General features: G+C 34.3%; 1 protein-coding gene across 1 annotated transcript in view; it reads right to left on the reverse strand.

Moving 5' to 3' along the window:
- The window catches only part of LOC109080669 (polycystin-1-like), an 86,128-nt gene that overhangs the window by 45,702 nt on the left and 15,698 nt on the right, over positions 1-24,728 (reverse strand). The window contains 12 exon segments of the mRNA XM_042717349.1: positions 38-802; positions 3,465-3,742; positions 5,939-6,086; positions 7,703-7,824; positions 9,577-9,791; positions 15,728-15,905; positions 18,364-18,757; positions 19,123-19,403; positions 19,629-19,792; positions 21,712-21,783; positions 22,366-22,434; positions 23,347-23,418. Coding sequence (XP_042573283.1) covers positions 38-802; positions 3,465-3,742; positions 5,939-6,086; positions 7,703-7,824; positions 9,577-9,791; positions 15,728-15,905; positions 18,364-18,757; positions 19,123-19,403; positions 19,629-19,792; positions 21,712-21,783; positions 22,366-22,434; positions 23,347-23,418 — 2,758 coding nt within the window.

Raw genomic sequence — 24,728 nt, forward strand, 5'->3', positions numbered from 1 at the left:
TTAATTCTTTTCTCACTGCAGTGAGGATGTCACTCACCACTACGGACTCCATGAGGACTCTGTGAGCAGGATGGGGTTTGATTACAAGCCCCCGGAGAGGTTCTTGCACCCTCGCCTGAATTTGTAGCGATGCTTTGGTAACGTTGCTCTGGATGTGAAGCAGCACGTTGGTCTGTTCCGGTGTGGACCCAAGCTGGAGGTCAAACCATGCAAACATGGTGTCGCTGTACGGGCCGGGCTGCCTGCATTCGGCCACTTTTGCCACCAGGTTCTCGGGACAAGAGTTGTGAAAGGGAATGGTCTCATTGCTGCCTTGCTGGCCAATCAGAGCATCATGTTGCGAACGGACCATGACGAGAATCCACGTCTGATTGGGCAGGAAGTACACCGTCCCGTTGTGATTGGTGGGATAGATCACGGCTGGGCCCAGAGGAGGAATGACGTGGATGGGACAGGATGCGGTGACGGGAAAATCTTCATCGCTGGATGTCACTTCCAAAGTGTAGTCGCCAAGCGTAGGGAGGCCAGAGTGAAGGAAGGGACCCTGCAGCGCGGTGCTGTTATGCCCCACGTACAGCACCCTCACCTGGCAAACCACACCCTCCTCCCAGCTGCCCTCTGCATCCGCCTGCAGCGTCTCGTTTGCATCCCACCAATCGGAGCGGTTCTGGATGAGCACGCTCTGTTTCCATGGTGACGAGGGCTCAGAGGAGCACTGGAGGAGGCCTGACGGTCCGGCATCATGCTGCAGGGCGATGAAGTCACCAGGGGAAACTAACAGGACCTCTATGTTGTCCTGGACCTGAGTGAGAGCAGGGCAGAGAGTAAGAGGCAATGAAACCTGTCCTATTGTGTCAAATTACAACCTAGTCCGTCAAGGTTTTCCATACCCTCACAAACATGTGGCATAACAAGTGCTTGAATGTGTCCTTTTCAAGTAACAAGCTATTTTCCAAAGAAAAAGCTATATATATATGTGTGTGTGTGTGTGTGTCACATTTTATTGTTCCTACTATCTGGGACAATTAGAAATGCACAGTGTCTTGTTACCATATCGTTATCGGATGATTATTTTGTGTATTTAATAGAGCATGCAAATGTGACCTACTTTTACATTTAGATTAACATCGAGTCATCTAACGCTCACTAAAAACACTAATAATAACTTAAATGTACTCATTAGCATGCATCCATTTGTCATGCTACATTCTTTGTGGTGGTTAACTTGCAGCATTAAAAATGATTCATTTTCATTTAAAGTGGTTTATTTTTACTTCATTTAGCAAAACCAGTGCATAAATATAAGCCATTTATCACTTCATTTTAGACTGGTTCTTTTGCATGATTTATATACACTACCGTTCAAAAGCTTAGAGTTGGATTTACTGAGATATTTATTTAAAGGATGTGTTAAATTGATCATAAGTGACAGTAGTCATCAAAAAAAATAGTCAATGCCCCCCCTAAAATATATATATATATATATATATATATATATTTTTTTTTTTTAAATGAAATTGACCTGTTTTAAACATTGATAACAATCAGAGATGAAAAAAAATCAGTAAATTAGAATGATTTCTGAAGGATCACATGACACTGAAGACTGGAGTAATGATGCTGAAAATTTAAAAAAAAATTTTAATAATATTCTGTTTTTAATGTATTTTTGATCAAATAAATGCTGCCTTGGTGAGCAGAAGAGACTTCTTTCAAAAAAAAAATAATAATAATCTTACCAACCCCAAACTTATGAACGATAGTGTACATAAATGATTTACCAATCAAATATGGATTCTCACTTTGACATTCTGTGAATTGTATGTATGTTTCGCATGTTAATAAAGCCTAACATTCAATGTTTGTCTATATATGCAATATATTTGAATTGGATTTGTATACTGGAACAGTCCAAACATGGGCCGTTTGCTGAACAACCATCAGCTAAAAGAAGATATATATACATACATATATATATATATATATATCTGAAAATGTCCTTTTTAGGGCGATATATATCCTATTCTGAAGAAATACACCACCCTTATTTATTTATTTTTTATTATTATTTCAAAACACTGCTTGCACTTCTATAAAAAGTATTCTTCTGAGAGCAAAAACCAGACCACATGGCAACAGTGCAGTGAGCGCGAGGGGGACAGTGATTACCCTTAATAAGGTCCCGACCTCTGGAATTAAACAGTGTCCCGAAACAGACCACAAATACCACAGAAAGCACACAAAAACAGCCCCAAAAGAAAGCTGTGAGGAGATGCTTGTCTCACTGTAATGTACCTCTTTATGAGACAGACTGAGGGTCATTATAAGGACTTGGTTTCAGGCAGCAGAGAGCGAGTGGAAATAATTAACTGTGATCTGAACATCACTTGAGGACATTCTGAGCCGCCCCGCATTTACTCTTCGAATGCTCCGTTTAGAAAGAACGCACTGAAGGAGGGTGAAGCAGACGACCTGCAGGCCCACACACACACTCAACCTCTCATTAAAAGCTCAGTGCTCTGGCATTTCATCCCGAAGCTCAAGCGTGCTGGACGCATGGTCTATGATCCAGATTTATCAGAAGAGAATCACGACAGTCAGTGGTTGAGTCTTATAAAACCCGTCAAGATCCATATTTCACACAGGAAAAACAAACAAGAAACTATATATTGCATAAAGAATAACATAATATAATTTGCATAACCTATTATTAGAAAGGATTTTAGAAGATTATTTGCATTGCAAAAATTAGTCACATTTTCATTTTCAATAATGAAATTTAATAAATACTATATTCCTATAAATATAAATATATTTTCTTTCACATTAATGTAATGAGAATCAGCTATTTTAGGATTATATACTATTATAGTATTTATTAATATTTTTAATTTTATATTTTCAGTTTTCTTTTTAATTTTGGTTTAAGTTTTTGAGAAATGTTGTTGAGTGATTTTTTATTTATTTCTAATATTTAGCTTTATTTCATTTTTTAAGTATTTTAAAGTTTTTAAGTATTTTTTATTTTAGTCAGTTGTCATGGCAACATTTCAAATTTTTTAAAGTTTTTTAAGTTAAATTTTTTTCATATAATTCATTTAATATTTATATTTTATTTCAGATTTATTTCAATTAGCCAAAACAATTTTTAATAATTTCAGTTTACTGTTAAGTAAGATTTTTTTAGATTACAATAATGCAAGTTTTGGGAAAATATAGGTTTAATTGTCAAAAATAATGTTACAATGGAAAAAGAATCTTAATTTTCCTAAAACAGACCTTTTTTTGCCTTTCACAAAATAAAATATTTTTTTCTTTTGATTTTGGAAGGAAATCATGATACAGACATGTTCATTTCTTTATTCTTAAATAAAAAGTATGTTCCTGGCTGTTTTTGAGAAATTCTTCATTCTCAAGTAGGTGTTAAGATTTCAGATGAAATCCAGTCTGGTTGTCAAACTCACCAGGATGTTGGATGGTGGTCCGGCCGGTATGGAGATCAGCACCTCCCCGACGAGTCTGTAATCTGGGTACTGTGTGCCCGCAGGCAGAGGACTGAACCCAGAACAGTTCACACAAGCCCCGGGATGACACGGGCTGGCCAAGGGCAGACAGCGCTCAGCGTACAGACAGTACTGACGTCCCGCTGGACACGCTGTGGCTGCTGGTGGGATGGAGGTGTTGTTGATCCACTCATCCGGGGCCTGACAGACAGTGATGGGGGCGCAGAGGTCACCGCAACCTAAAACAGTGTCCAAATTAATTAGTTTATCATAAGAAAAATTAAATAAAAATGAAAAAAATGAAACAAAATTATTTTAAAAGAACACAATTTGTATATACAACATGTATATTTTTTAATTTAAACCATTGATGTAATAAAAAATATTTATTTTATATATATATACAGGTGCTGGTCATATAATTAGTATATCATCAAAAAAATTGATTTATTTCACTGAATTTCACTGAATTACAGTACATTCAAAAAGTGAAACTTGTATATAATATATATATTCATTACACACAGACTGATATATTTCAAATGTTTATTTCTTTTAATTTTGATGATTATAACTGACAGCTAAGGAAAATCCCAAATTATATATATTCATATTTATATATACTCACTTTATAACATCCACAAATTGTGTTCTTTTGAAATAATCTGATTTGCACTAAATACACATCTCTAAAATCTTTCATATTTTATTCAATATATTGTTTTATTTTATTAAATATATTAATACAATTTGCAGTATATAAAAAATGGACATATTAATGCTGTATTTAAAAAAAAATTAAAGATTTTAGATCTACATCCTCTATAAGATTTAGTGGTACTTTTTTGTTTGTCAAAGTTTTTTAGCTATAATTCAGCGAACAAACTTTGAATCTATATAAATAAAAAAAAATAGTTTATGTATCTTCATCGTTAAATTATTAAACCCTAGAAGCACATCTTCTCTGAACAATCACTGCTCACTTGACTATTTTATCTTATATTTTATATTTGATCTAGATTTTAGGCTCTACTGTTAGTGTTATCTGTATGCACCGGGGGTCTGAGAGTAACGCAATTTCGATTCTCTGTATGTATGTACTGTACATGTGGAAGAATTGACAATAAAGCAGACTTGACTTGACTTGACTATTTTTTTCAGCAGCCTGATTGAACAGATCGATAGTTGAACTTCCAGCATGTCGTTATGTGTCTGGAGGTTGTCTATTAGTTCACCTGGTGTGCAAACACAATCGACACAAAGACACAAAGAAAACTCCGGTCCTCCGAGAACATCTGATTTCATTTCAAAGTACAGTTATGATCTCCTTTCGTGTACTAGAGCTGCGTATGCATGTGTTTGTTTGTTTGTTTGTTCATCTCTGAGCTCCGGCTGCCAGTCTGTTCTTGCACGGCAAGCAGCCAAGTCATCAAACAAGCCTGTTACCATGACAACGGGCAACACTGCGCATTAATACTCACGACTCCTCAAAGGAAAGTGCTGTGATAGCTGTGTGTGAGGAGGAAGAGACCAAACCATTTCATTAAGAAGTCATGAATATTTCAACACAGTGTTTCCCTTGATGCAAGTTATGATGCAGACAATGACAATATTTTGAAAGATAAATGCTCATGTGATAGTTGAAGCAACATCTGAGGTAACTGGACAGAGTAACCTAGAGTTTGTGAAGGAGAAATACTCTGATGCTAATTAAAGTTGGTTTTATTTTTTTTTGGGTTAGCTTATAGTAACTGACTTCACTAAGAACAATACAAGTCTGTAGAACACTACCAGTAAAAGTTAGGGGTTGGTGAGATTTATTTCTCTTTCTTTCTTTCCTTCCTTCTTTCTTTCTTTTCTTTTTAAAGAAATGACTACTTTTATTCAGCAAGGATGCATTAAATTGATCAAAAGTGACAGTTAAGACATTTATAATGTTACAAAAGATTTCTGTTTCAAATAAATGCTGTTCTTTTGATTTTCCTATTCATCAAGGGATCTTAAAAAATGTGTCAAAATATGTTTTCACAAAAATATGAAGCAGCACAACTATTTGAACATTGATAATAATCGGAAATGTCTTGAGCATCAAATCAGTATATTAGAATGATTTCTGAAGGATCATGTGACACTGAAGACTGGAGTAATGATGCTGAAAATTCAGCTTTACATCACAGGAATAAATTACATTTTACAATATGTTCACATAGAAAACAGTTATTTTAAATCATAATAATATTTCACAATTTTACTGTTTTACTGTATTTTTTATTAATTTTATTGTTTTTTGTTTGTTTATGAAGAATTATAAATATTTTTTAAGTACTTCTGAATTTAAAAGTTTTGTTTCTAGTGTAGAGTATGTCCTCATTCAGATGACGTTAGTGTGTGTGTGTGTGTGTGTGTGTGTGTGTGTGTGTGTGTGTGTGCTGTACCTGGCAGCAGCTTGTGTGTGAATCTCTGGCAGTACGGTCTGTACACCTGAAAGCGCAGCTGAGTGTTTGCGCTCAGAGAGTGTGTGATCAGCTCCAGAGACGACAGACGCCCCGCGTTCACAAAACTCAGTCCAGGGAACAGCAGCAGCTGCGAGCACGCACACACGCGCACACACACACACACACGCGCGCACACACACACACACACACACACACACAGGTAAACATGTCAACATCACCAAACCAAAGCTCAGCACAGATCATACATGAATCACCACAATGTCTGTCCAAGCTGGTGTACATTTCTGTACAGAAGCGAAAGAAAACAAAATCACATATTCATAATTATTTTATACATCCTAAACCAAAAACAGTTTCATTTAAAAGTACAAAAAGAGCCGAAGAGCACTACACTGATAAGTCAACAGAATTATGTTTGTATTTTAATTGTATTTTTACATCAAAAAATATCAGAACACAACAAAAAGATTAAACAAATGGCTTCATACAACATTTCTTTCTAATGATATAATGATGCATTCTAATGAATACATGATCTTTTAATTTGATTAAAGTCACAGAATTTGTCCTGGTGAAGATACAAAATTATAAAGTTTATTTCAAAAAAAGTTATTAATAATTATTTTTTATTGTATTTTACACCTTTTTTTTTTTACACATATTTCGGATTGTCATACAACATTACACTAAAACGTATTTAAGATCTTTAAATTTGATTCAATTCCTAGAATTTGTCTGAGAGGAAATATGAATACAGTTAATTTTTAAAATAAATAAATAAATATGTATGTACTAGTGCTGTCAAACGATTAATCGCATCCAAAATAAAAGTTTTTGTTTACATAATTTATGTGTGCACTGTTTATATTTATTATGTATATATAAATACAAACACATGCATGTATATATTTAAGAAAAATATGTATTGTTTATATATTAAATATATTTGTTTAATATAAAATGTAAGAATATAAATATATAAATGTACTGTATATACATGTAAATATTAAAAATGTATATACTCTATGTATTTATATAAACATTATAAATATACACAGTACATACACACATACACATACATACTATAAATAAATATTTACTTCACATACATATGTAATATTATATTTTTAATATTTATATTACTTTATAATATTTTTAATATTTTTTACTTTTTACTTTGATTAACTTCTGAATGAAAATATAAATGAAAATATTGTAAAAATTTTATAATATAACATTTATATTTGCAATATAATTTATTTACTTATTTATAATAATTTTTTTTTTGCATTTTAATTTGTGAAAATACAAATAATTTTTTTGAAGTATGTATGATTATTTATTTATTGAATTTGCATTTTATTGCACGATACAAATAGACTTTTTACAACAATAAAAAAAACTACAGTATATAAGATCTTTAAGTCAGTCTTTAAATATGACTGTATTTCTAAGATTCATGGTAAAAATACAAATAAAGTATATTTTTTTAAAAATACAATAACCTTATGTATATAAATGGAGCGATTGATTGATTGATTGATTGATTGATTGAATTTTACACCAAAAGAAACAAACAATACCCAAATAGGCTTCCTATAACATTACAATAAAACCTTTATAATTTGATTGAATTCTTAGAATTTCTCCTGGTAAAAAAACACAAGACCCTATCTACAGTTATTTAAAAACCTCTTTTAAGCTCTATAGTTCTGGTGGAGGTGTGTGTGTGTGTGTGTTTACCTCGACGCTCCTGGCAGGTGTGTTGGGCACCGAGGAGTGTGTCGCAGTGGGGCTGTTCAGAGGACTGTGGGAATGAAACACAGCGGTGCCCACCGCATACACAGCGGCGTCAGGAACACACACTGCAGACAAACACAGACGCTTATCTCCTGCTGAGAAGAGTGTGCATGCAGACTCTGTCCCATCAGCACTCGTTATCACATCAAACACTGTTCTCCATATGAAAAGCTGAGCACACAAACACACAGCTGCAGCGTTATTGATTGAATCGACTGCTGTTTGAGCCGTGGTGCATGTTTTGATCTTTCTGTGCATCACCGTTCTGAGGTGTTCAGTATTTTGAAGAATGAAAAGAAAAAAGCTGAAAATCACATCAGGGAGAGAATAACGAGTGAAATAAGCTCAACTGGGTGCAAAGAGAATAACTGCGTGCCGTGACATAATATCTGTGCCATTTCAATTCAAAAGTGCTTTTCATTTTTTAGTGACCCTGTTATTTGGGAACTGAACATTTGAATTTCATCTCATCCACTGAATTTGCTGCACTAAAATGGTGCAGACCTTCGAAGCAGCAACGGCCGCTGCAAAGTCATTTTCAGTGGAAATTCAAATGAGATGTGATTTACTTCATTCCGTATCAATCTGAACTTTGATCATGTGCTTTGAGTGACGTGATTGGAGCAGGTCTACTACTGTACCTTGACCAATCAGACTTATTTTACTTGCTCAGAGATAATCAGACATGTAGGCCACATCCCAATGTCATATTTTGTTTAAAAGGTGCATTAAGTAATTTTTTTCTTATCATTGAAACAAAATTTGAATTCAACTGAGCTGAATAATGAAACTACTGCATCTGTAGAGCTGCTTACAGCTGAATTACTTTTAAATTGTATGAATTTTGCAGCATTTCAAAATGAATGAACTTTATACTGTAACTGATCATAAAGAAATATAAAGAACATGGTGAAGCTGCTTCAAAATAATCTAGATTCTATCAAGTGCCATATACTTGATGTGACATAAATGAACTTGACAGGATTAAAAAAATACACAAAAGAAGAATATTACTGTTACAAAGTCCTTTTAATTTTAAGCATCATTTTATTTTTAAATAATTAATAAGTTGATAAATTAATAAATTGTATTAATTAATTATTATTGTAATAAATTAATTATTTTTAATTATTAATATTTGAAAATAATTTATATATACTGTGTATATATATATATATATATATATATATATATATTAATAAGTTGAATATATAAATAATCTGTACCTCAAATATAGTTTGCACTTGCATTAAGTTTAACATGAGCTTACATGAATATTACTTTTATTATTATAAAAAAGTAAAAAGTTGGACTTTTATATAAACCTTTACGAATAGTAGGACTTTTTTTTGTCATTTATGTACAAAAACAATGTAAACAAAAAATGTCACTCTTCATATTGTGAGGGCTTGTGGGCAATATTAGCAAAATTATACACAGATCCACCTAAAATGAAAATAGTACAGATTTTTACATTTGTGCTGCACCAAATTAAATTATGCATACTATATAGTATGCAAGTTGGACGTAGCTGTAGACGTTATGAGATCTAGATCTAGACAAAAAAAGAAAAAAATATATGTGATTAAGAATTAGAGCAGCTGTCACTCCTCATCCATACTGCAAAAAGTTATGGGCAATAAAAAATGCATGTGCAGATGCACATAAAATCCACTGAAAACAGTGCACATGAATTGAATAAAAGATTAAATACTTTTTATTTTAGGCTGCACTAACTGAAATGATGCATACTAGCTAGTACGTATTGTATGCAGACTGCAGCTGTAGAGTCCAGAGGTGTGTGTGGTGTTGTTTACCGTGGCGTGTGAACTGGCAGGCAAACGCTCGTCTGGCGGTGCAGGGGTGTGAGCTGGGCTGCCCGCTGCCGTCCAGTGACACACACACTTTTCCAGGCTGCAGTGTGGCCCGGTCCCTTGTGCCCTCCTCCCCCGTCAGGACCTCCGAACCGTCCACCCAGCGCAGGACACGGGGAGAGTACTGATCGCTCAAACCCAACCACACGCCGCGCTCCCTGCAGTGCACACAAACACAGACAACATCACAAACCAGACCCCAAAGCTACTTCCGGGCCTAAAAGAACCAGCTCATTAAAAAAGGGGAACAGAACCCATTTATTTTGTTTCTACAGATTCCGAATGACGTGAATAAATGATGACAGAATTATGACTCCCGGCCCAACTATTGCTTTCGCTCTCCATTTATTCTCATTACCATCCAGAAGCAGCGACTGAGATTTTTAAAGAGATGTCGCTTGTGATTTTTCTTTCCCATGAGCTTCCTGTTGGATTCAAATGCATACAGGATGTTAATGCAAGGCGAATGCGATGTTTTATGCATAGTGCGTTCAGAGCTTCAATAACCCTAATAAAGCAGCCGCCGAGAGGAATGTGCGCCTTAACGATGTGTTATTGAACCCGATGGGACGCTGATCATTTGGAAGTTTCATTTGCCTTCAAACGAGACATGAAAACGATGACGGAAAGTGGGACCGAATAGGCCCCAGTGCAAAAATTACAGAATAAAGTCATGCGTACGACAACAGCTCAATGATATTTTCCAAAAATGTATTGAACAATATGATCTATCATTCGAAATTTGAGTCATTTTGATATTTTAATGCATTTTAGAGCAGGGTTATTATACTAAACTAAAACTTTTAAAAACACATTTGTTTACTGAAATAAAGCTGAAATAAAATAAAAACATAAATATTAGATGAAATCTTAATCTAAACAAAAATCCTAAATCTTGCTTTGGGAACTAACTGAAAAATAAACAAAACTAAAATAAAAAATAAATGAAACCTATGCAAAAAAATTTAAAGAAAATAATTGCACATAACAAAATGACCAAAAATGAAAGTAAAATAAAAAAACGGAAAACATAAAAATAAAAACTAATTCAAAATATTAATAAAAAATAAATAAATAAAACTAAGATAACACCACATCAGACTTTGGAAACACCAAATCTTCTTAAAAATTATGTTCTACAATAAATTTCATAAGATATTCTTAAGAATGTTCAGATTATTGAAGAATTCTCAAATATTATCTTTGATATTATCTTTGATACAAGGTCAAGGTCAGTTTATTTATATAGCACATTTAAAAACTAACTAGTGTATGCCAAAGTGCTGTACATATACAAATGAAGAAAACATAGAGATTAAGAGAATAAAAAGAAATGACTCAAAACACAATCAATACAAAAACACATTAACATACACAAATTGATATTTTAATGGGTCTAGCAGGGTTATTATACTACATACAACCTTTTAAAAACAGCATTTGTTTACTGAAAGAAAGCTTAAATAAAATTAAAACATACCCACGACAATCAATACAAAAACACATTAACATACACAAACATACATTTCAGGCTGGATTTAGGTATGGTGTTGGAAGGGTCTGGTGTAATGTTCTGGAGGTGTGAGATCCCCCTTAAATTTCAAGCGAGAGCGAGGTATATGCAAGAAAAGTTTATCAGAGGATCTGAGAGAACGAAAGGATTGCTGATAGCTGAGAAGTTTGGACAAGTATGATGGGGCTACATCATTTAATGCTTTATACACATATAATAAAATCTTAAAATGGATCCTATGCTGCACCGGTAACCAATGGAGAAATACTTTCTCTTATCTTAGTACCCGTCAGCAACCTCGCAGCTGCGTTCTGGACCCACTGCAAGCGATTCAGCGATGAATGCTTGAGACCCATATAAAGCGCATTGCAATAATCAAGTCTGGAAGTGATGAAGGCATGAGTAACTATCTCTAAATCCTTAGACGAGAGCATAGATTTTAATTTGGCTATTTGCCTTAGTTTTGAATTGCTGTTATTAAAAGCTGCTCTTATCTGTTTTTCTCATAATTTTTTTCAGTGTTAAGATTAGTGTCTAAGTTTTTAGCAAAAGGATGAATGTTTGATGACACAGAATCTAGATTAATATCTAGATATATTAGAATACAATGACAGGCTTTTAACCCTTGGGAATTTGGAAAACAATTTGGAGTTTATCCTAACTTTAAGTAATTATGATGAATTTTTTAAGAACATTCTTCTAAAGAATTGAATTAAAAAAATAATTGGCAAGTAAAAATAAATTGGCAGTTAAGAGGAACTTAATGTGGGTTGGAAACATTCTTAAGAATTAAGACGTTCATCTTCATAAACTAATAATTTTCATATAATTTATTTATGTATAATCTTACAAAGATTATAAATAAATACCATGTCAAACATTTTCTCTGTTATCATAATTATTTAACTGCATAATATTCACAGATGAAGAGGGAGGGTCTGGTCATCAGGGGTTCCAGTGTGACTGTCCCGCCAGGAGCACCAGTAGTAACACCACGGCCTCTGACTGGCCTATTACACCACACACACACACACACACACACACACACACACACACACACACACACGCCCGGTTCTAACGGGCTGAATCCAACATCTCACATCTGTAAAAACTACAAATGAAAGAGAAATAATGAGGAGAGAAAAAGAGAGGGACAAAAACATGACTCTTTGTGCCAAAAAAGAAACAATAAAAATTGGTCTGTTCACTTGTGTGTTCTTACATAAGATTGTGTGTGTGTGTGTGTGTGTGTGTGTGTGTGAGTGTGTGTGTTTGGGGTATGTGGTCCATCTGGAGCAGGTTAAGAGATAGAAAACATACTTCCTCCAACACTTGTTCTGTCTCTCTCTTTCTCACTCGCTCTGGTCAATGGAAGCTCTGCCCTCAAATTAATGATGGGTGTGGAACAGAAGACAGGAAACACACGCACACACACACACACACACACACACACACACACACACACACACACACACACACACACACACACACACACATTCACACACTCGCATAGATAAACACACTATTAACACATAGAACTGGTTACTCCTCCCTCCTGGAGTGTAATGTATTTCCACAGCTGTGTTTCAGCAGATGTGTAACAGCACAAAGTGTGTGTGTGTGTGTGTGTGTGTGTGTGTGTGTGTGTGTGTGTGTGTGTGTGTGTGTGTTCACACCTGTAAACATTTCATCGCTAAAGAAGAAAGTTGAGAGTTTGGACACTTATTTTTCTAGTTTTAACATTTTATAATAATTTTAAAGCTGTGAAAACACTGAATTAATGCATGGTAATGATGCAGTGAGGGGAAAAAACCTCTTATATTTGAGCTCCTTCTTTGTCTAGATTCCAGCGACATGAAGTGCATCCTAGGATGCTTTTTAAAACTAGTGCGGAAGGAACATGCTTTTCCTTTTAGACTCCTCATTTAAAAATGTAAATAAACAAATATCAAAAATGAATAAATATTTAATTATTAAATAAACAATAATCATCCAAATTATAATTTTTTGTAACTCTTAAATGAATGTATAAATAAAGATAATTTTAAATCATGTTTAATGATTAAAAAATGCATGAAAACATTTAAATAAAAAATCATAAATAAATATTCTACAAAATCATAAAAAAATTACATTTAATGATAATATTTAAATAAATATGTAAGCATCTATGTTTCTTTTGTGTGTGTGTTTTCTTTCTTAAGTGTAAATTTATATTAAGATTAAATATTTATTAACATAATATATCTAAATATCAGAATTGTAATTTTAAGACTGGAGAATGATGGAAAGGGAGAGTTAATGAATCCAGAGACGTTTGACTATCAGCTCAAGATCAGGTCCACATCAGAGCTAATGCTGCCTTCAGGCCTCGCCGGGATGATTAGCACACATGAACACCTCCACAATGTCATTATTACCAGTAGGAAACGATTCCAGGAGTTGGAAAAGTCAATTAAAGAATCAGGAGGAAGCAAATCGGTCATAATTAAGTTGTAATTGTTAATATCAACTGTGCAATTTAGGTTCTACACATTTTGCGCACTGCTGATGAACAATAACAATAATCACCGCCAGAAAGGACTTCCCATTTAGTCCAATCATGTCCAAGTGAGCTATTTTTTTAATCTGACGTTTACGAGCCAGTCAATTTGAAATCATTTACCATGACATAAAACTGGCTTACAGCAAAGCTGTAGCTCATTCGACATAGTGACACTCAGACAATACAATCATTTCATAATTGATGAATTTTGCAACATTAGTACTGCTTATTACTGTGAAGCTGCTTTGAAACAATTCGTATTGTGTAAAGCGCTATATAAATAAATGTGATTTGACTTAAGAAACACAATATGTGTTTAGACTTAGTGGTCAGAATTTCTGTCCAAGAAAAAGTCATAAATTTCTATTATTTCACGATCACAGATTTTGAAAACCAACCAGGATTTAGAGTTTACATGCTCAGCAGAGACATAAAAACTTGATTTCTCAGCTCTGGGAGATGATGAGCACACACAGATTAAAGGTGAACATCAGCTCCGTCTCTGAAGGCAAACATGAGACTTCATTATAGAAAACAAAAAGAGCTATTAACGGATCTCTTCGCTCCTGGTGCACAGAGACAAGGTGCTCAATATACGACCAAACAACAAGAGAGAGAGAAAAGATGAAAACAACAAACAAGATGAAGCAGACGAAGGCAGAAACGTTCATTATGTGCATGAAAATTACATTACATGCCGAAACAAAGGCCACACATTGCAAAAAAAAATGGGTTTCTTACTCAGTATTTTTGTTTTTTTTTCTAGTAGAAACATCAAAACATTTTTAAATCAAGATACATTAACTTCAGAAGCAAAATAAACTTAAATATCAAGTCTGAAAAGTTTCTGAAAATGTGTCAAGATTAAGCGTGTTTATGCTTAAAAAAAATTAAAGTTTGCTGGAAATGTACTCTTCCTCAGGCCATTCAAGATGTAGATGAGTTTGTTTCTTCATCAGAACAGATTTGGAGAAATGTAGCATTCCATCACTTGCTCAGCAATGGATGCTCTGCAGTGAATGGGTGCCGTCAAAATGAGAGTCCAAACAGCTGATAAAAACATCACAATAATCCACAAGTAATCCACAGCACTCCAGTCCATCAGTGAAGTGAAAAGCTGCGTGTTTGTAGGAAACAAATCCATCATTTTAACTTGTTTTGATCAGCTGTTTAGACTCATTCTGACGGCACCCATTTACTGCAGAGCATCCATTGATGAGCAAGTGATGGAATGCTACATTTCTGCATATTGGTTTCCATGAAAAAAATATTCCTTTAAAACAAGAAAAAAATAGGGGTAAGAAAAATAAATTTAGTTAAAAGAGAAAATAAGATTTTTTTTCTTACTTTATTGCCAGATATTTTTCTTTCCCCAAAAAGCAAGATTTAATATCTTACATAATTTTGCTTTTCAAGTAAAATATTTTTTTTTTTTTGCTGTATGTCTGTAATGGTTTCACACATCCAATATTCTAATAAGTTTTGGTCTCCGTGTGAACTTTCATCAAGTCTGTGTCTGGTCTTTGGCTGTGAACGTTCTGCCCTTTCTGTCTGTTCCTGTGAGGAACTCACACATTTTAAGTCCTTTTGCTGCAGATCGTGAACTGGGCAGCACTGAGAGTGACTTTAAAAGGCATTTCCCATGGTGCCCTGCTGCTGTTTCAGAGTCAAATTCTAGAGGACTCGGTGTGAGGGAAGAAAAAGTGAGTGGGGTTCAAAAAATGGCACAGGTCTCAATGGGAAATGTTGCACTGGCAGTGGAAGTAACTTAAGTAATAAGTAAATAAAGTAATAAAGTCAGATATTATTTAATGGTGAAATGTGTCATCTCAGCTGCAGACAGAATTTGAACACATGAGTAAATCACATGAAAGCAATCAACACATCCAAAGATATCTGAGACGGAATCCTTCGATACAAAGTCACAAGATAAAAGATTTTGGAATTCTGGATTTAGAATTTTTGAATTTAGAATAAATGCCTACAGATGTTTCAGAACAACAGTTGAAACGCGTTTCTAACAGTTTCTGACTCACTGTGTGATTCGAGGGGCCAGAAGGTCCCGGACGGTTTGGGAATGCACCACTGCGAGTTCACCTCCACGGGCTGAGCAATTCCGCCGAGCATCTGACCAGCTGACTTCCTCCGACACCAACAGGAAACAGCGGGATGAGTCAGCGTGATGGATCGCATCTGGCAAACACAGCGGCTCCGCTAAAGGGCCAAAAAGTTTGACTTCAGAAATATCATTTGGAACACTTTTCCAATTCTAAACAACAAGAATATAATATAATATAATATAATATAATATAATATAATATAATATAATATAATATAATATAATATAATATAATAAAGATTTTTGATATATTATAATATTTTTTGAAAATATATAATAAATATGTTTTTGGAAGAACCACATAAAATTTCAACATAGCTGCATTTATTAGATTAAAAATACAGTAAAAACTGTAATATTGTGACCTTCTAAATTTCAATCTAAAAATAATTTTAAAAATATTTATAATATCTTAAGTGACACATGATCCTTCAGAAATAATTTTAATCTGCTGAGTTTAACTGGATGATTGGGAAAATGCACAATTTCATTAATACATAAGACAACGGCAAATATCAATGATTAATTCATAATTAATATTAACATTAACAAACAAGGGCAAATATTATATGCTAAATATGCTGAAAGAGATATAAAAACATCAGCATAAAATGCATATCAACATATCACTGAGATTTCAGTGCAATGACAAAAAAAGCCAATATCTTACTGTACAAAACACTGTTTATTAGTAGTATAAGTAATTTTATAGGTCATTAACCTGTATCAAATGTCATCTTTTTAAAATCTCATTATTAAGAATTAGTTTCATTTGTGGTTTTTGATGATCTCATATATTGACATCTAATTTCATGAGCTTCTACCAAGTGACAGATGAATGTAATCGAATGTCAACAACAACATGTTTTAAAAGCTGATAAGCGTGTTTATTGTCTATTGTCAGTTGCATTAGGCATTGTTTTTCCTGCTGTAAGCAAATCAGTAAAGATTTCCTCTGCTTCTGCAACCCATTTTCTTCTCGCTGCTCCTTATCTGTTCTCTCAAAGCAAACGATGATGGACAGATCTCTGCAGGGCTGATAAACAAACGAGAGAATCGCGACAGGGACAGCCATGCTTTGTGTAAGAGATGGGATGCTTATGGCTTGAAAGATCATGAAAGGCAGGATATTTTAAGAGAGAGTCCCATGGTCATTTCAGAGCGTGTTACATCTGAGCTGTTGTGACATAACTGTGCCCGTGAGAATGTGTCATCAAGATTGTGCCAGTTTTTTTTGTGACTGTACGTACAGTAGTGAGCTGCATATCCAGACAGCATTTCAAGGCACATTCCTGACAAAAATTCAGGTGTTTCAAATCATTATGCTACAGCTGAGACATAATATAACATTTATCCTTTGTGATAACAATCCTAAAATGGCATGAGTATAGTGAAAAAAATCAATCCAAAATTGCAGAGAAATATCTATTATGAATTGTACTTCATTCAGTGCTAATAAACTGTAGATTAAAGTAGATTAATCTAATTAAAACTGATTTTGCTCAGTATAAAATCCAATGACAGCAGTATCATAAATTCTGTTTTATTATTATATTATTATTATTTTATTTAGCTCAAATCACAGGGGGAAAAAATTGTTTCAGCTAAAACATACTAACAAAATCAATGGCCTTTTTTATGTTTGGATACTTTTGAATGAACAACCAATTTCTAATGCTTTATACTTATTATAATATTATTTAATATAATATAATATAATATAATATAATATAATATAATATAATATAATAAAATATAATATAATATAATATAATATAATATAATATAATATAATATAATATAATATAATATAACAAGTCTCTTCTTCTCATAAATTCTACTTTTGAATGAACAACCAATTTCTAATGCTTTATTTTAATATGTAATATAATATAATATAATATAATATAATATAATATAATATAATATAATATAATATAATATAATATAATATAATATAACAAGTTTCTTCTCATAAATTCCGCATTTACTTGATCAAAAATACAGTAAAAACAGTAATATTGGGAAATATTATTACTTTATTATTATATTATTATAACTGAAAATAACTGTTATCTATTTGAATATAATTAAACATATTATATTATATTATATATTATATTATAAATAAAATATTTATTTGTATTTTTCAGTATCATTACTCCAGTCTTCAGTGTCACATGATCCTTCAGCACAAAACCAGTAAAGATCATGTTCCATGAAGATATTTTGTAAATTTCCTACCATAAATATATCAAAACTTATTTTTTGATTAGTAATATGCATTGCTAAGAATTCATTTGGACAAATTTAAAGGCGATTTTCTCAATATTTAGATTTTTTTGCACCCTCAGATTCCAGATATTCAAATAGTTGTATCTCAGCCAAATATTGTCAGATCCTAACAAACCATACATCAATGGAAAGATTATCTATTCAGATGATGTACAAACCTCATTAAAAATTGACACTTACGACTGGTTTTGTGCTCCAGGGTCACAAATGTTTGTAAAAATTTGGTCTTAGAACAGAGCGTATGTTTTTGTCTTGTACCTCTTGCTATCTCTCTCCCATCCTTTGCGATCCTCCAGTCCACGGTTATGCCCACTCCGCCCCAGTTGACCAGAGAAACCGCCTCCTCCAGGCTCTGATTGGCCACTATGAGTTCGGGGCAGTGGAGCTCGAGTCGAGGGGGCAGTTCCACGCTCACGTTCCCCTGCGCCACGATCTCCTGGTGACCCGCGGAGAGACTCACCTGAGCCTGGTACCGTCCCGGGACACCGTACTTATGCCTCGCCGTGGTGTTGGGCGTAGAGGTGTTAACCCGGGGCGAAAGGTCACCGAAGTCCCATGAGAAAGAGGCAGGGAAGACAGATGAGGCGACAGACAGGACAGCCTCTGAATGAACGGACACACGGCGAGAAGGAAGAGAGGCCGAGAAATTCACCTGTGGACGAGAGCATATTCACACTACTATGATACACTAGTGTTCAAACGTTTGGAGTTGAACATTTATGAAAGAAGTTTCTTTTGCTAATGGCGCAGTCTATTTCAGTTGCCTAATAAAAGCAAAGCGCCAACAATGTGCCTGAACACACCTGCTTTTCAGACCAGCACGCCCCTGGGTGAACAGATGGGCACAAGTGCATTTGCTATTTAAACAACATGGCGCTGGACGTGAAAATGATAACTGTGTCAGGCTGAAACTAGCAAAAAACACTTCGGTTGTGCCTGGCACAGGGTGTATGATAGTGCCCCTCGTGTCAGTAATCACATGACTAATCAAGTCAAGGGCAAGGTAACAATCTGAACCTGAAACACATCCTGCGCCACAGTCCAGCGGCACTCCTTCATGACCAGCGGGTCGGAGCACGCGGCCGAACACTGGGACTCGCTGATGTGATTGGGCTCGGAGTTGGTGCTGCACAAACACTCTCTCTGCTGACCCAGACCTCCGTAGCGCTGGCTGTCATGGAAGCATTTAGAGTTGCATTCCTCACGCGAGAACGGACCGGGAGTGGAGGAGGAGAAGATGACCAGCTCCACGCCTGCTGCATGCTCCTCGTCCTGCAGACAGCCTGCGTACGTCAGGCCTGAGAGATGAGACAGAGAGACAGCAACAGCTATGTCAAAGCTCTTGAAACTGTGATACTGTTATATAGTCGGCTCTGTTGTATACTGTACACTTTAATAGATGCAGAAGGCCACTGGGCTCATTTTGGGCACAATACTGCATACTACAGAAACAGCTCAAGCAACTGGCCTAAATACTTCATATAGCTAATACTTGCACACAGAGATGTGTCCCTGTCACTCACCGCAGGTGTGCACACTGACGTTGAGCAGCGGCTGGTTTTTCACCTCGGGCGGCCGGTCACAGAGCATAGAGTTGGGTCGCTTCACCCGAACGCCCTGATCCTGCAGCCAGCTCACCAAGCGCACCAGCTTACAGTCGCAGACGAACGGGTTAAAGCTCAGATCTCTGAGGGAATATTTCATAAACCGGCACAGGATGAAAACTTTGCATGGCCCTTATTCAAACAGCAATGTGTGATAAGGATAGTAATTTAAAGAGGACGTGGAGACCCGGGGTGTAACTTAAGCCTTGTTTTGTTTGACGTGTACACAAATGATGGTACAGCAGCGGCGGAGCAATCTGTCACCGCAGACGCACTGTTTTATCAGTCCAGGAAACACAACACACACTCTAATCTATAATTATTGTGGAACTGAAAGATGTTCACCGGGGAATTTTAATCAGTGTATGAAAGCAGTACTTGAAAAGTCACAGAGGGAACGCTGTACTAGAAAATAAAGCTTTAGAGAATTAAAAAAACGGCAATAGAATTCGGATAAGACCATTTAATCATTTGATATGTGAATATTAAATCACAAAGGGAAAAGAATCTTAATGTTTTTTTAACTATAATCTTAATTATAATTTTTAAAACGTTAGGAATAGACTGTTTAGGACCATTAGGATTTCCTGACATTTTTTTCATGACAATTAAGCACATTTTCTCTTCAGATTCTCATAACTGTAAAACAAATCATCTGGACACACTTTGAAATTAAATTCAGTTCAGAAACTACCACCAAGTATACCTGTAATTGTACTTTGTAATATAAATAATATAACTGTACATTGTAATATAAATAATAATATATTATGACATCTTTTATTGGAGTAATCTGTATTTAACCAGTTAATTTTTGTATTTAATTTGCTTTTGTTTGAACTGAAAGACTTGAGCGCACCTGGTTGATTCGCATTTAATTTAAAATAAAATCAAATCAAATAAGTCTACTGCAATTAAAGATGCCATGATATATTATGTAGTATTATTTAATTTATTGATTTCCCCATAAATAAAATAAAAATGGTTGCTTTAATAAAGGATGTCATGATATATTATTTAATATTATTCCATTTATCCAGGTCATAAAATAAAATAAAATAAAATATTCAAACTGCTATTGTACGAATGTAAGTAAACATGATGATAGTATTTGTACTAAATTAATTTTATGCAAAATTAATTTAAAAAGCATTGTGCAAATTTAAAGGTGATTTTCTCAGTATTTAGATTTTTTTGCACCCTCAGATTCCAGATTTTCAAATAGTTGTATCTCGGCCAAATATTGTCCGATCCTAACAAACCCTACATCAATGGAAAGCTTATCTATTTCAGATGATGTATAAATCTCAATTTTGGAAAATTGACACTTAAGACTGGTTTTGTGGACCAGGGTCACATATGTTAATTTGGTCTTAGAACAGAGCGTATGTTTTTGTCTTGTACCTCTTGCTATCTCTCTCCCATCCTTTGTGATCCTCCAGTCCACGGTTATGCCCAGTTGACCAGAGAAAATTAATTTAAAAAGCATTGTGTCCACACATATTTTCAATACTTTTATAGTAATGAGAGTCTGGAGACAAACATAATGCTGAAAATAATGTCAATAAATCCTAATGGTCCTAAAAAGAAGCTTCATCATCATCGCGGAAAATATAATTGTGATTAATATGACCAAGTTATTTCTTTGTAAGATTCCCCCATTTATATGACTACTTTTAAAGCATTAACAAACATAAACATAAATGAATGTGTCTTAAAGGTTGATTTGTTTGTGTGTTTAATGAAATTTCAGTTAAATGGACAAACACAATTAAGAACTAAAGTAAAGTAAAGTAAAGTAAAGTAAAGTAAAGTAAAGTAAAGTAAATTAAAGTAAAGTAAAGTAATCTAAACTAAACTAAACTAAACTAAACTAAACTAACTATCTATATTAAGATCTAGATTGGTTTTCTGGTTTAAGCTCAGATCATTCAGCTTTATTTTTAAAGTTTTGAAAGTTTTGACAACACAACATTAGAAACATGTGCGTGTTTATACTCACATCGTAGTTAAATTAAATAAATGATCACACGTTCGTTCCTCAATGGTGGTGATCTGGTTGTTGCTCAAATCTCTGCAAGACAAAAGTGAATTTATATTATATATATATTATTATTTCTCAGCCTCAGTATTTTTTCCTTCTTTCTTTTCCTCTCAGTATAATCGTTTCCTTGTTCAGCTGTTGGAGCAGCATATGGAAAAGTTCTTGAGTGATTTTGGTGTACCAGAAGTTGTGTGTGTGTGTGTGTGCTGAAATGGAGCAGAAAATGGTGCAGTCAAAGCCTGAAGCATTGACGTTTAATTAGTTGTAATGGGCATGTGATTGAACGAACAATGTGTGTGTGTGTGTGTGTGTGTGTGTGTGTGTGTGTGTGTGTGTGTGTGTCTGTTAGAAACACTTTAGTCGAGGTGCATGTGTGTTACTGTTCACACAACAAAGATAAACGTCTGGATATGTGACTTCACTTTCTATTCAGTTTGCTTTTGTTTGAGCTGAAAGAGTGGAGTGTGTCCGGTTGATTCCCGTTCAGTTTCTTCAGCGTTTGACTCTGCGGTTCGGGAGAGACTCCAGAAAGATCCGCCTACACTTTCTCACCATATGAGCTCAAAAACAGTCTGGGAACTAGACCATACTGCCGCCCACACACACACTTACAGCACAGCTAACGGCCCACAGTCCAAGATCCCGTGAGGAAGAGTGACCAGACGATTGCTCTGAAGATACCTGAGGAGAAGAGCAAACAGGAGGCTGTTTAAACTGAAAGACCTGAGTGTGTCTGCTTCAGTTCCCCATAAAAAAAAAATAATAATAATAAAAAATATATATATATATATATATAAAGTAGTGCTGTCAAACTATTAAATTAAAAAAAAAAAAAATCCAATCTTTAAAGCCATTAAAATAACATTTCTACTCATATAATAGATGTCATAATACATTAATAAATATTATTTTCTTATTCAGTTACGCATAAAAAATATTTTATTTTTAATAAAACTGATAATAATAAAAATAAAGAATGTATTTCACATATAGATTTTGTCTTTTAGCGTTTAATTAAGACTATTTTAAAATAATAAAATTTAGATAATAATTGAACTTAATTTAAATATTTTCCAGTCATTAAACTAATTAAAATCAAATAGCCTACTACAATAAAAGATGTCATTATATATTATTTCATATTACTTTTTTCTTTTCAGCAACTCATAATAAAATAAAATAGTGTCCTGCAATAAAAGATGTCATGATACCTTATTTAAATAGCAAATCATAACTGTAATTATAGTAGTATTTAACTGCATTCCAGTAATGATAATCTGGAGAGAAAATGGGTTGAGAATAATTTCAAGGATCTAAAAGGAGGCTTTATTATTATTGTTGAAAATATAATTAATCTATACCTGATAGCTGAGGGGGGAAAGTGAACAGGAAGCTGCAGATTAGGAAACGAATAGGCTTTTTGCTTTAGCACGAAGAAACACACTCAAGTTTACAGCAGACCACCTATTATACAAGCACCAGACCACCCATTACAGACGTACATGAATGACTGCGTCTCCAGCACACACACACACACACACACACACACACACACACACACACACACACACGCACGAGAGACGTGGCACTTACAGCTCCTTGAGGGCAGTGAGGTGATCAAAGAGGCTGGAATCCACTGAGAGAATGTGGTTTCTGGACAGATCTCTGCAACAGAAGCCAGAAAGAGACGCTTAGAGATTCACACACACTCAGACTCGAGATAACCGCTGCAGAGAGCTGAGAAGAAGTTAGCCGTTTCAAACCCATATGACTGACTTTCTTTTGTGGAACACAAAAGGAGATGTTTAGCCGAATGTTCATGCTGCTCTTTTCCATACAGTAAAAGTGAATGGAGACTGAAGCTCCACAGAAAGTATAATACAAGTAGTTTATGAATTGTGTACAGCATTACAAGCATCATTCAATGGATTTATGTGAGGATCAGACTGGATTTTTAAATATTCCCCTCTGCCGTAGCTCTCAAATCCCTAATTTGACAAACTGACAAAGTGAATTACTGTACAATGGTGTAGAAAGAAAGAAAGCCAGTCATTTTGGACAATATGAATAAATTATTGCAAGTAATTGCATTTTTGGGTAAACTAAGCACGTAAAATGGACATTAGACACTGTCCTTTTTTCAGTTACAATATTACTATTTCCGGCTTATTTAAGGAACCAGAAAGTAATATTCTAATCTGAAGAACCACAAAGAAAATATCAAGAACATGGTTAATCTAAAAGAAACCATATATCGTAACTCCAAACAAGTAAAAAAGTTTTTGTCTTTTATACTCATCAAAGCTGTTCAGTAATATTCTGAAGTAACATTACAATTTAAAATAACGGTTTTATATGTGAATATATATTAAAATGTAATTAATTTCTGTGATCAAAGCTGAAGTCTTCAGTGTCACACGATCCTTCAGAAATTATTATCATATGCTGATTTGTGCTCTGATATCTTTTTTATAATAATTCATGTTGATGAAAACAGTCATGCTGCTTCATATTTTTATGGAAACTGTGACTTTTTCAGAATTCTTTGATGAATAGAACGTTCAAAAGAATAGCACTGATTTGAAGCAGAAATCTTTTGTAACAATATGAATGTCTTTACTGTCACTTTTAATCAATTTAATGCATCCTTGCTGAATAAAAGTATTAATTTCTTTCAGAAACATTTACCAAACTTTTGAACAGTGCATATATTATTGCATATGTATTATATAAAGAAATAATTACTAAACCCACATGTTTTTCTTAGACTCAAATTCATCTTTCAACACCCATGATGCAAAGTACAAACAAAATCAAGATAATGGATCAATCAGAATCAGTTCTTCCCCATTAACACACCAATCAATTAAACCAATAATGCAATCTGCACAACAGACGGGTGTCCGCACATGTGTGTGTGTGTGTGTGTGTGTGAACTCTGTTCCCAGAAGAAAACATCTGTCCATTCCAGACAG

Source organism: Cyprinus carpio, chromosome B1 (assembly GCF_018340385.1).
Source record: "Cyprinus carpio isolate SPL01 chromosome B1, ASM1834038v1, whole genome shotgun sequence".
NCBI classification, from domain to species: Eukaryota; Metazoa; Chordata; class Actinopteri; order Cypriniformes; family Cyprinidae; genus Cyprinus; species Cyprinus carpio.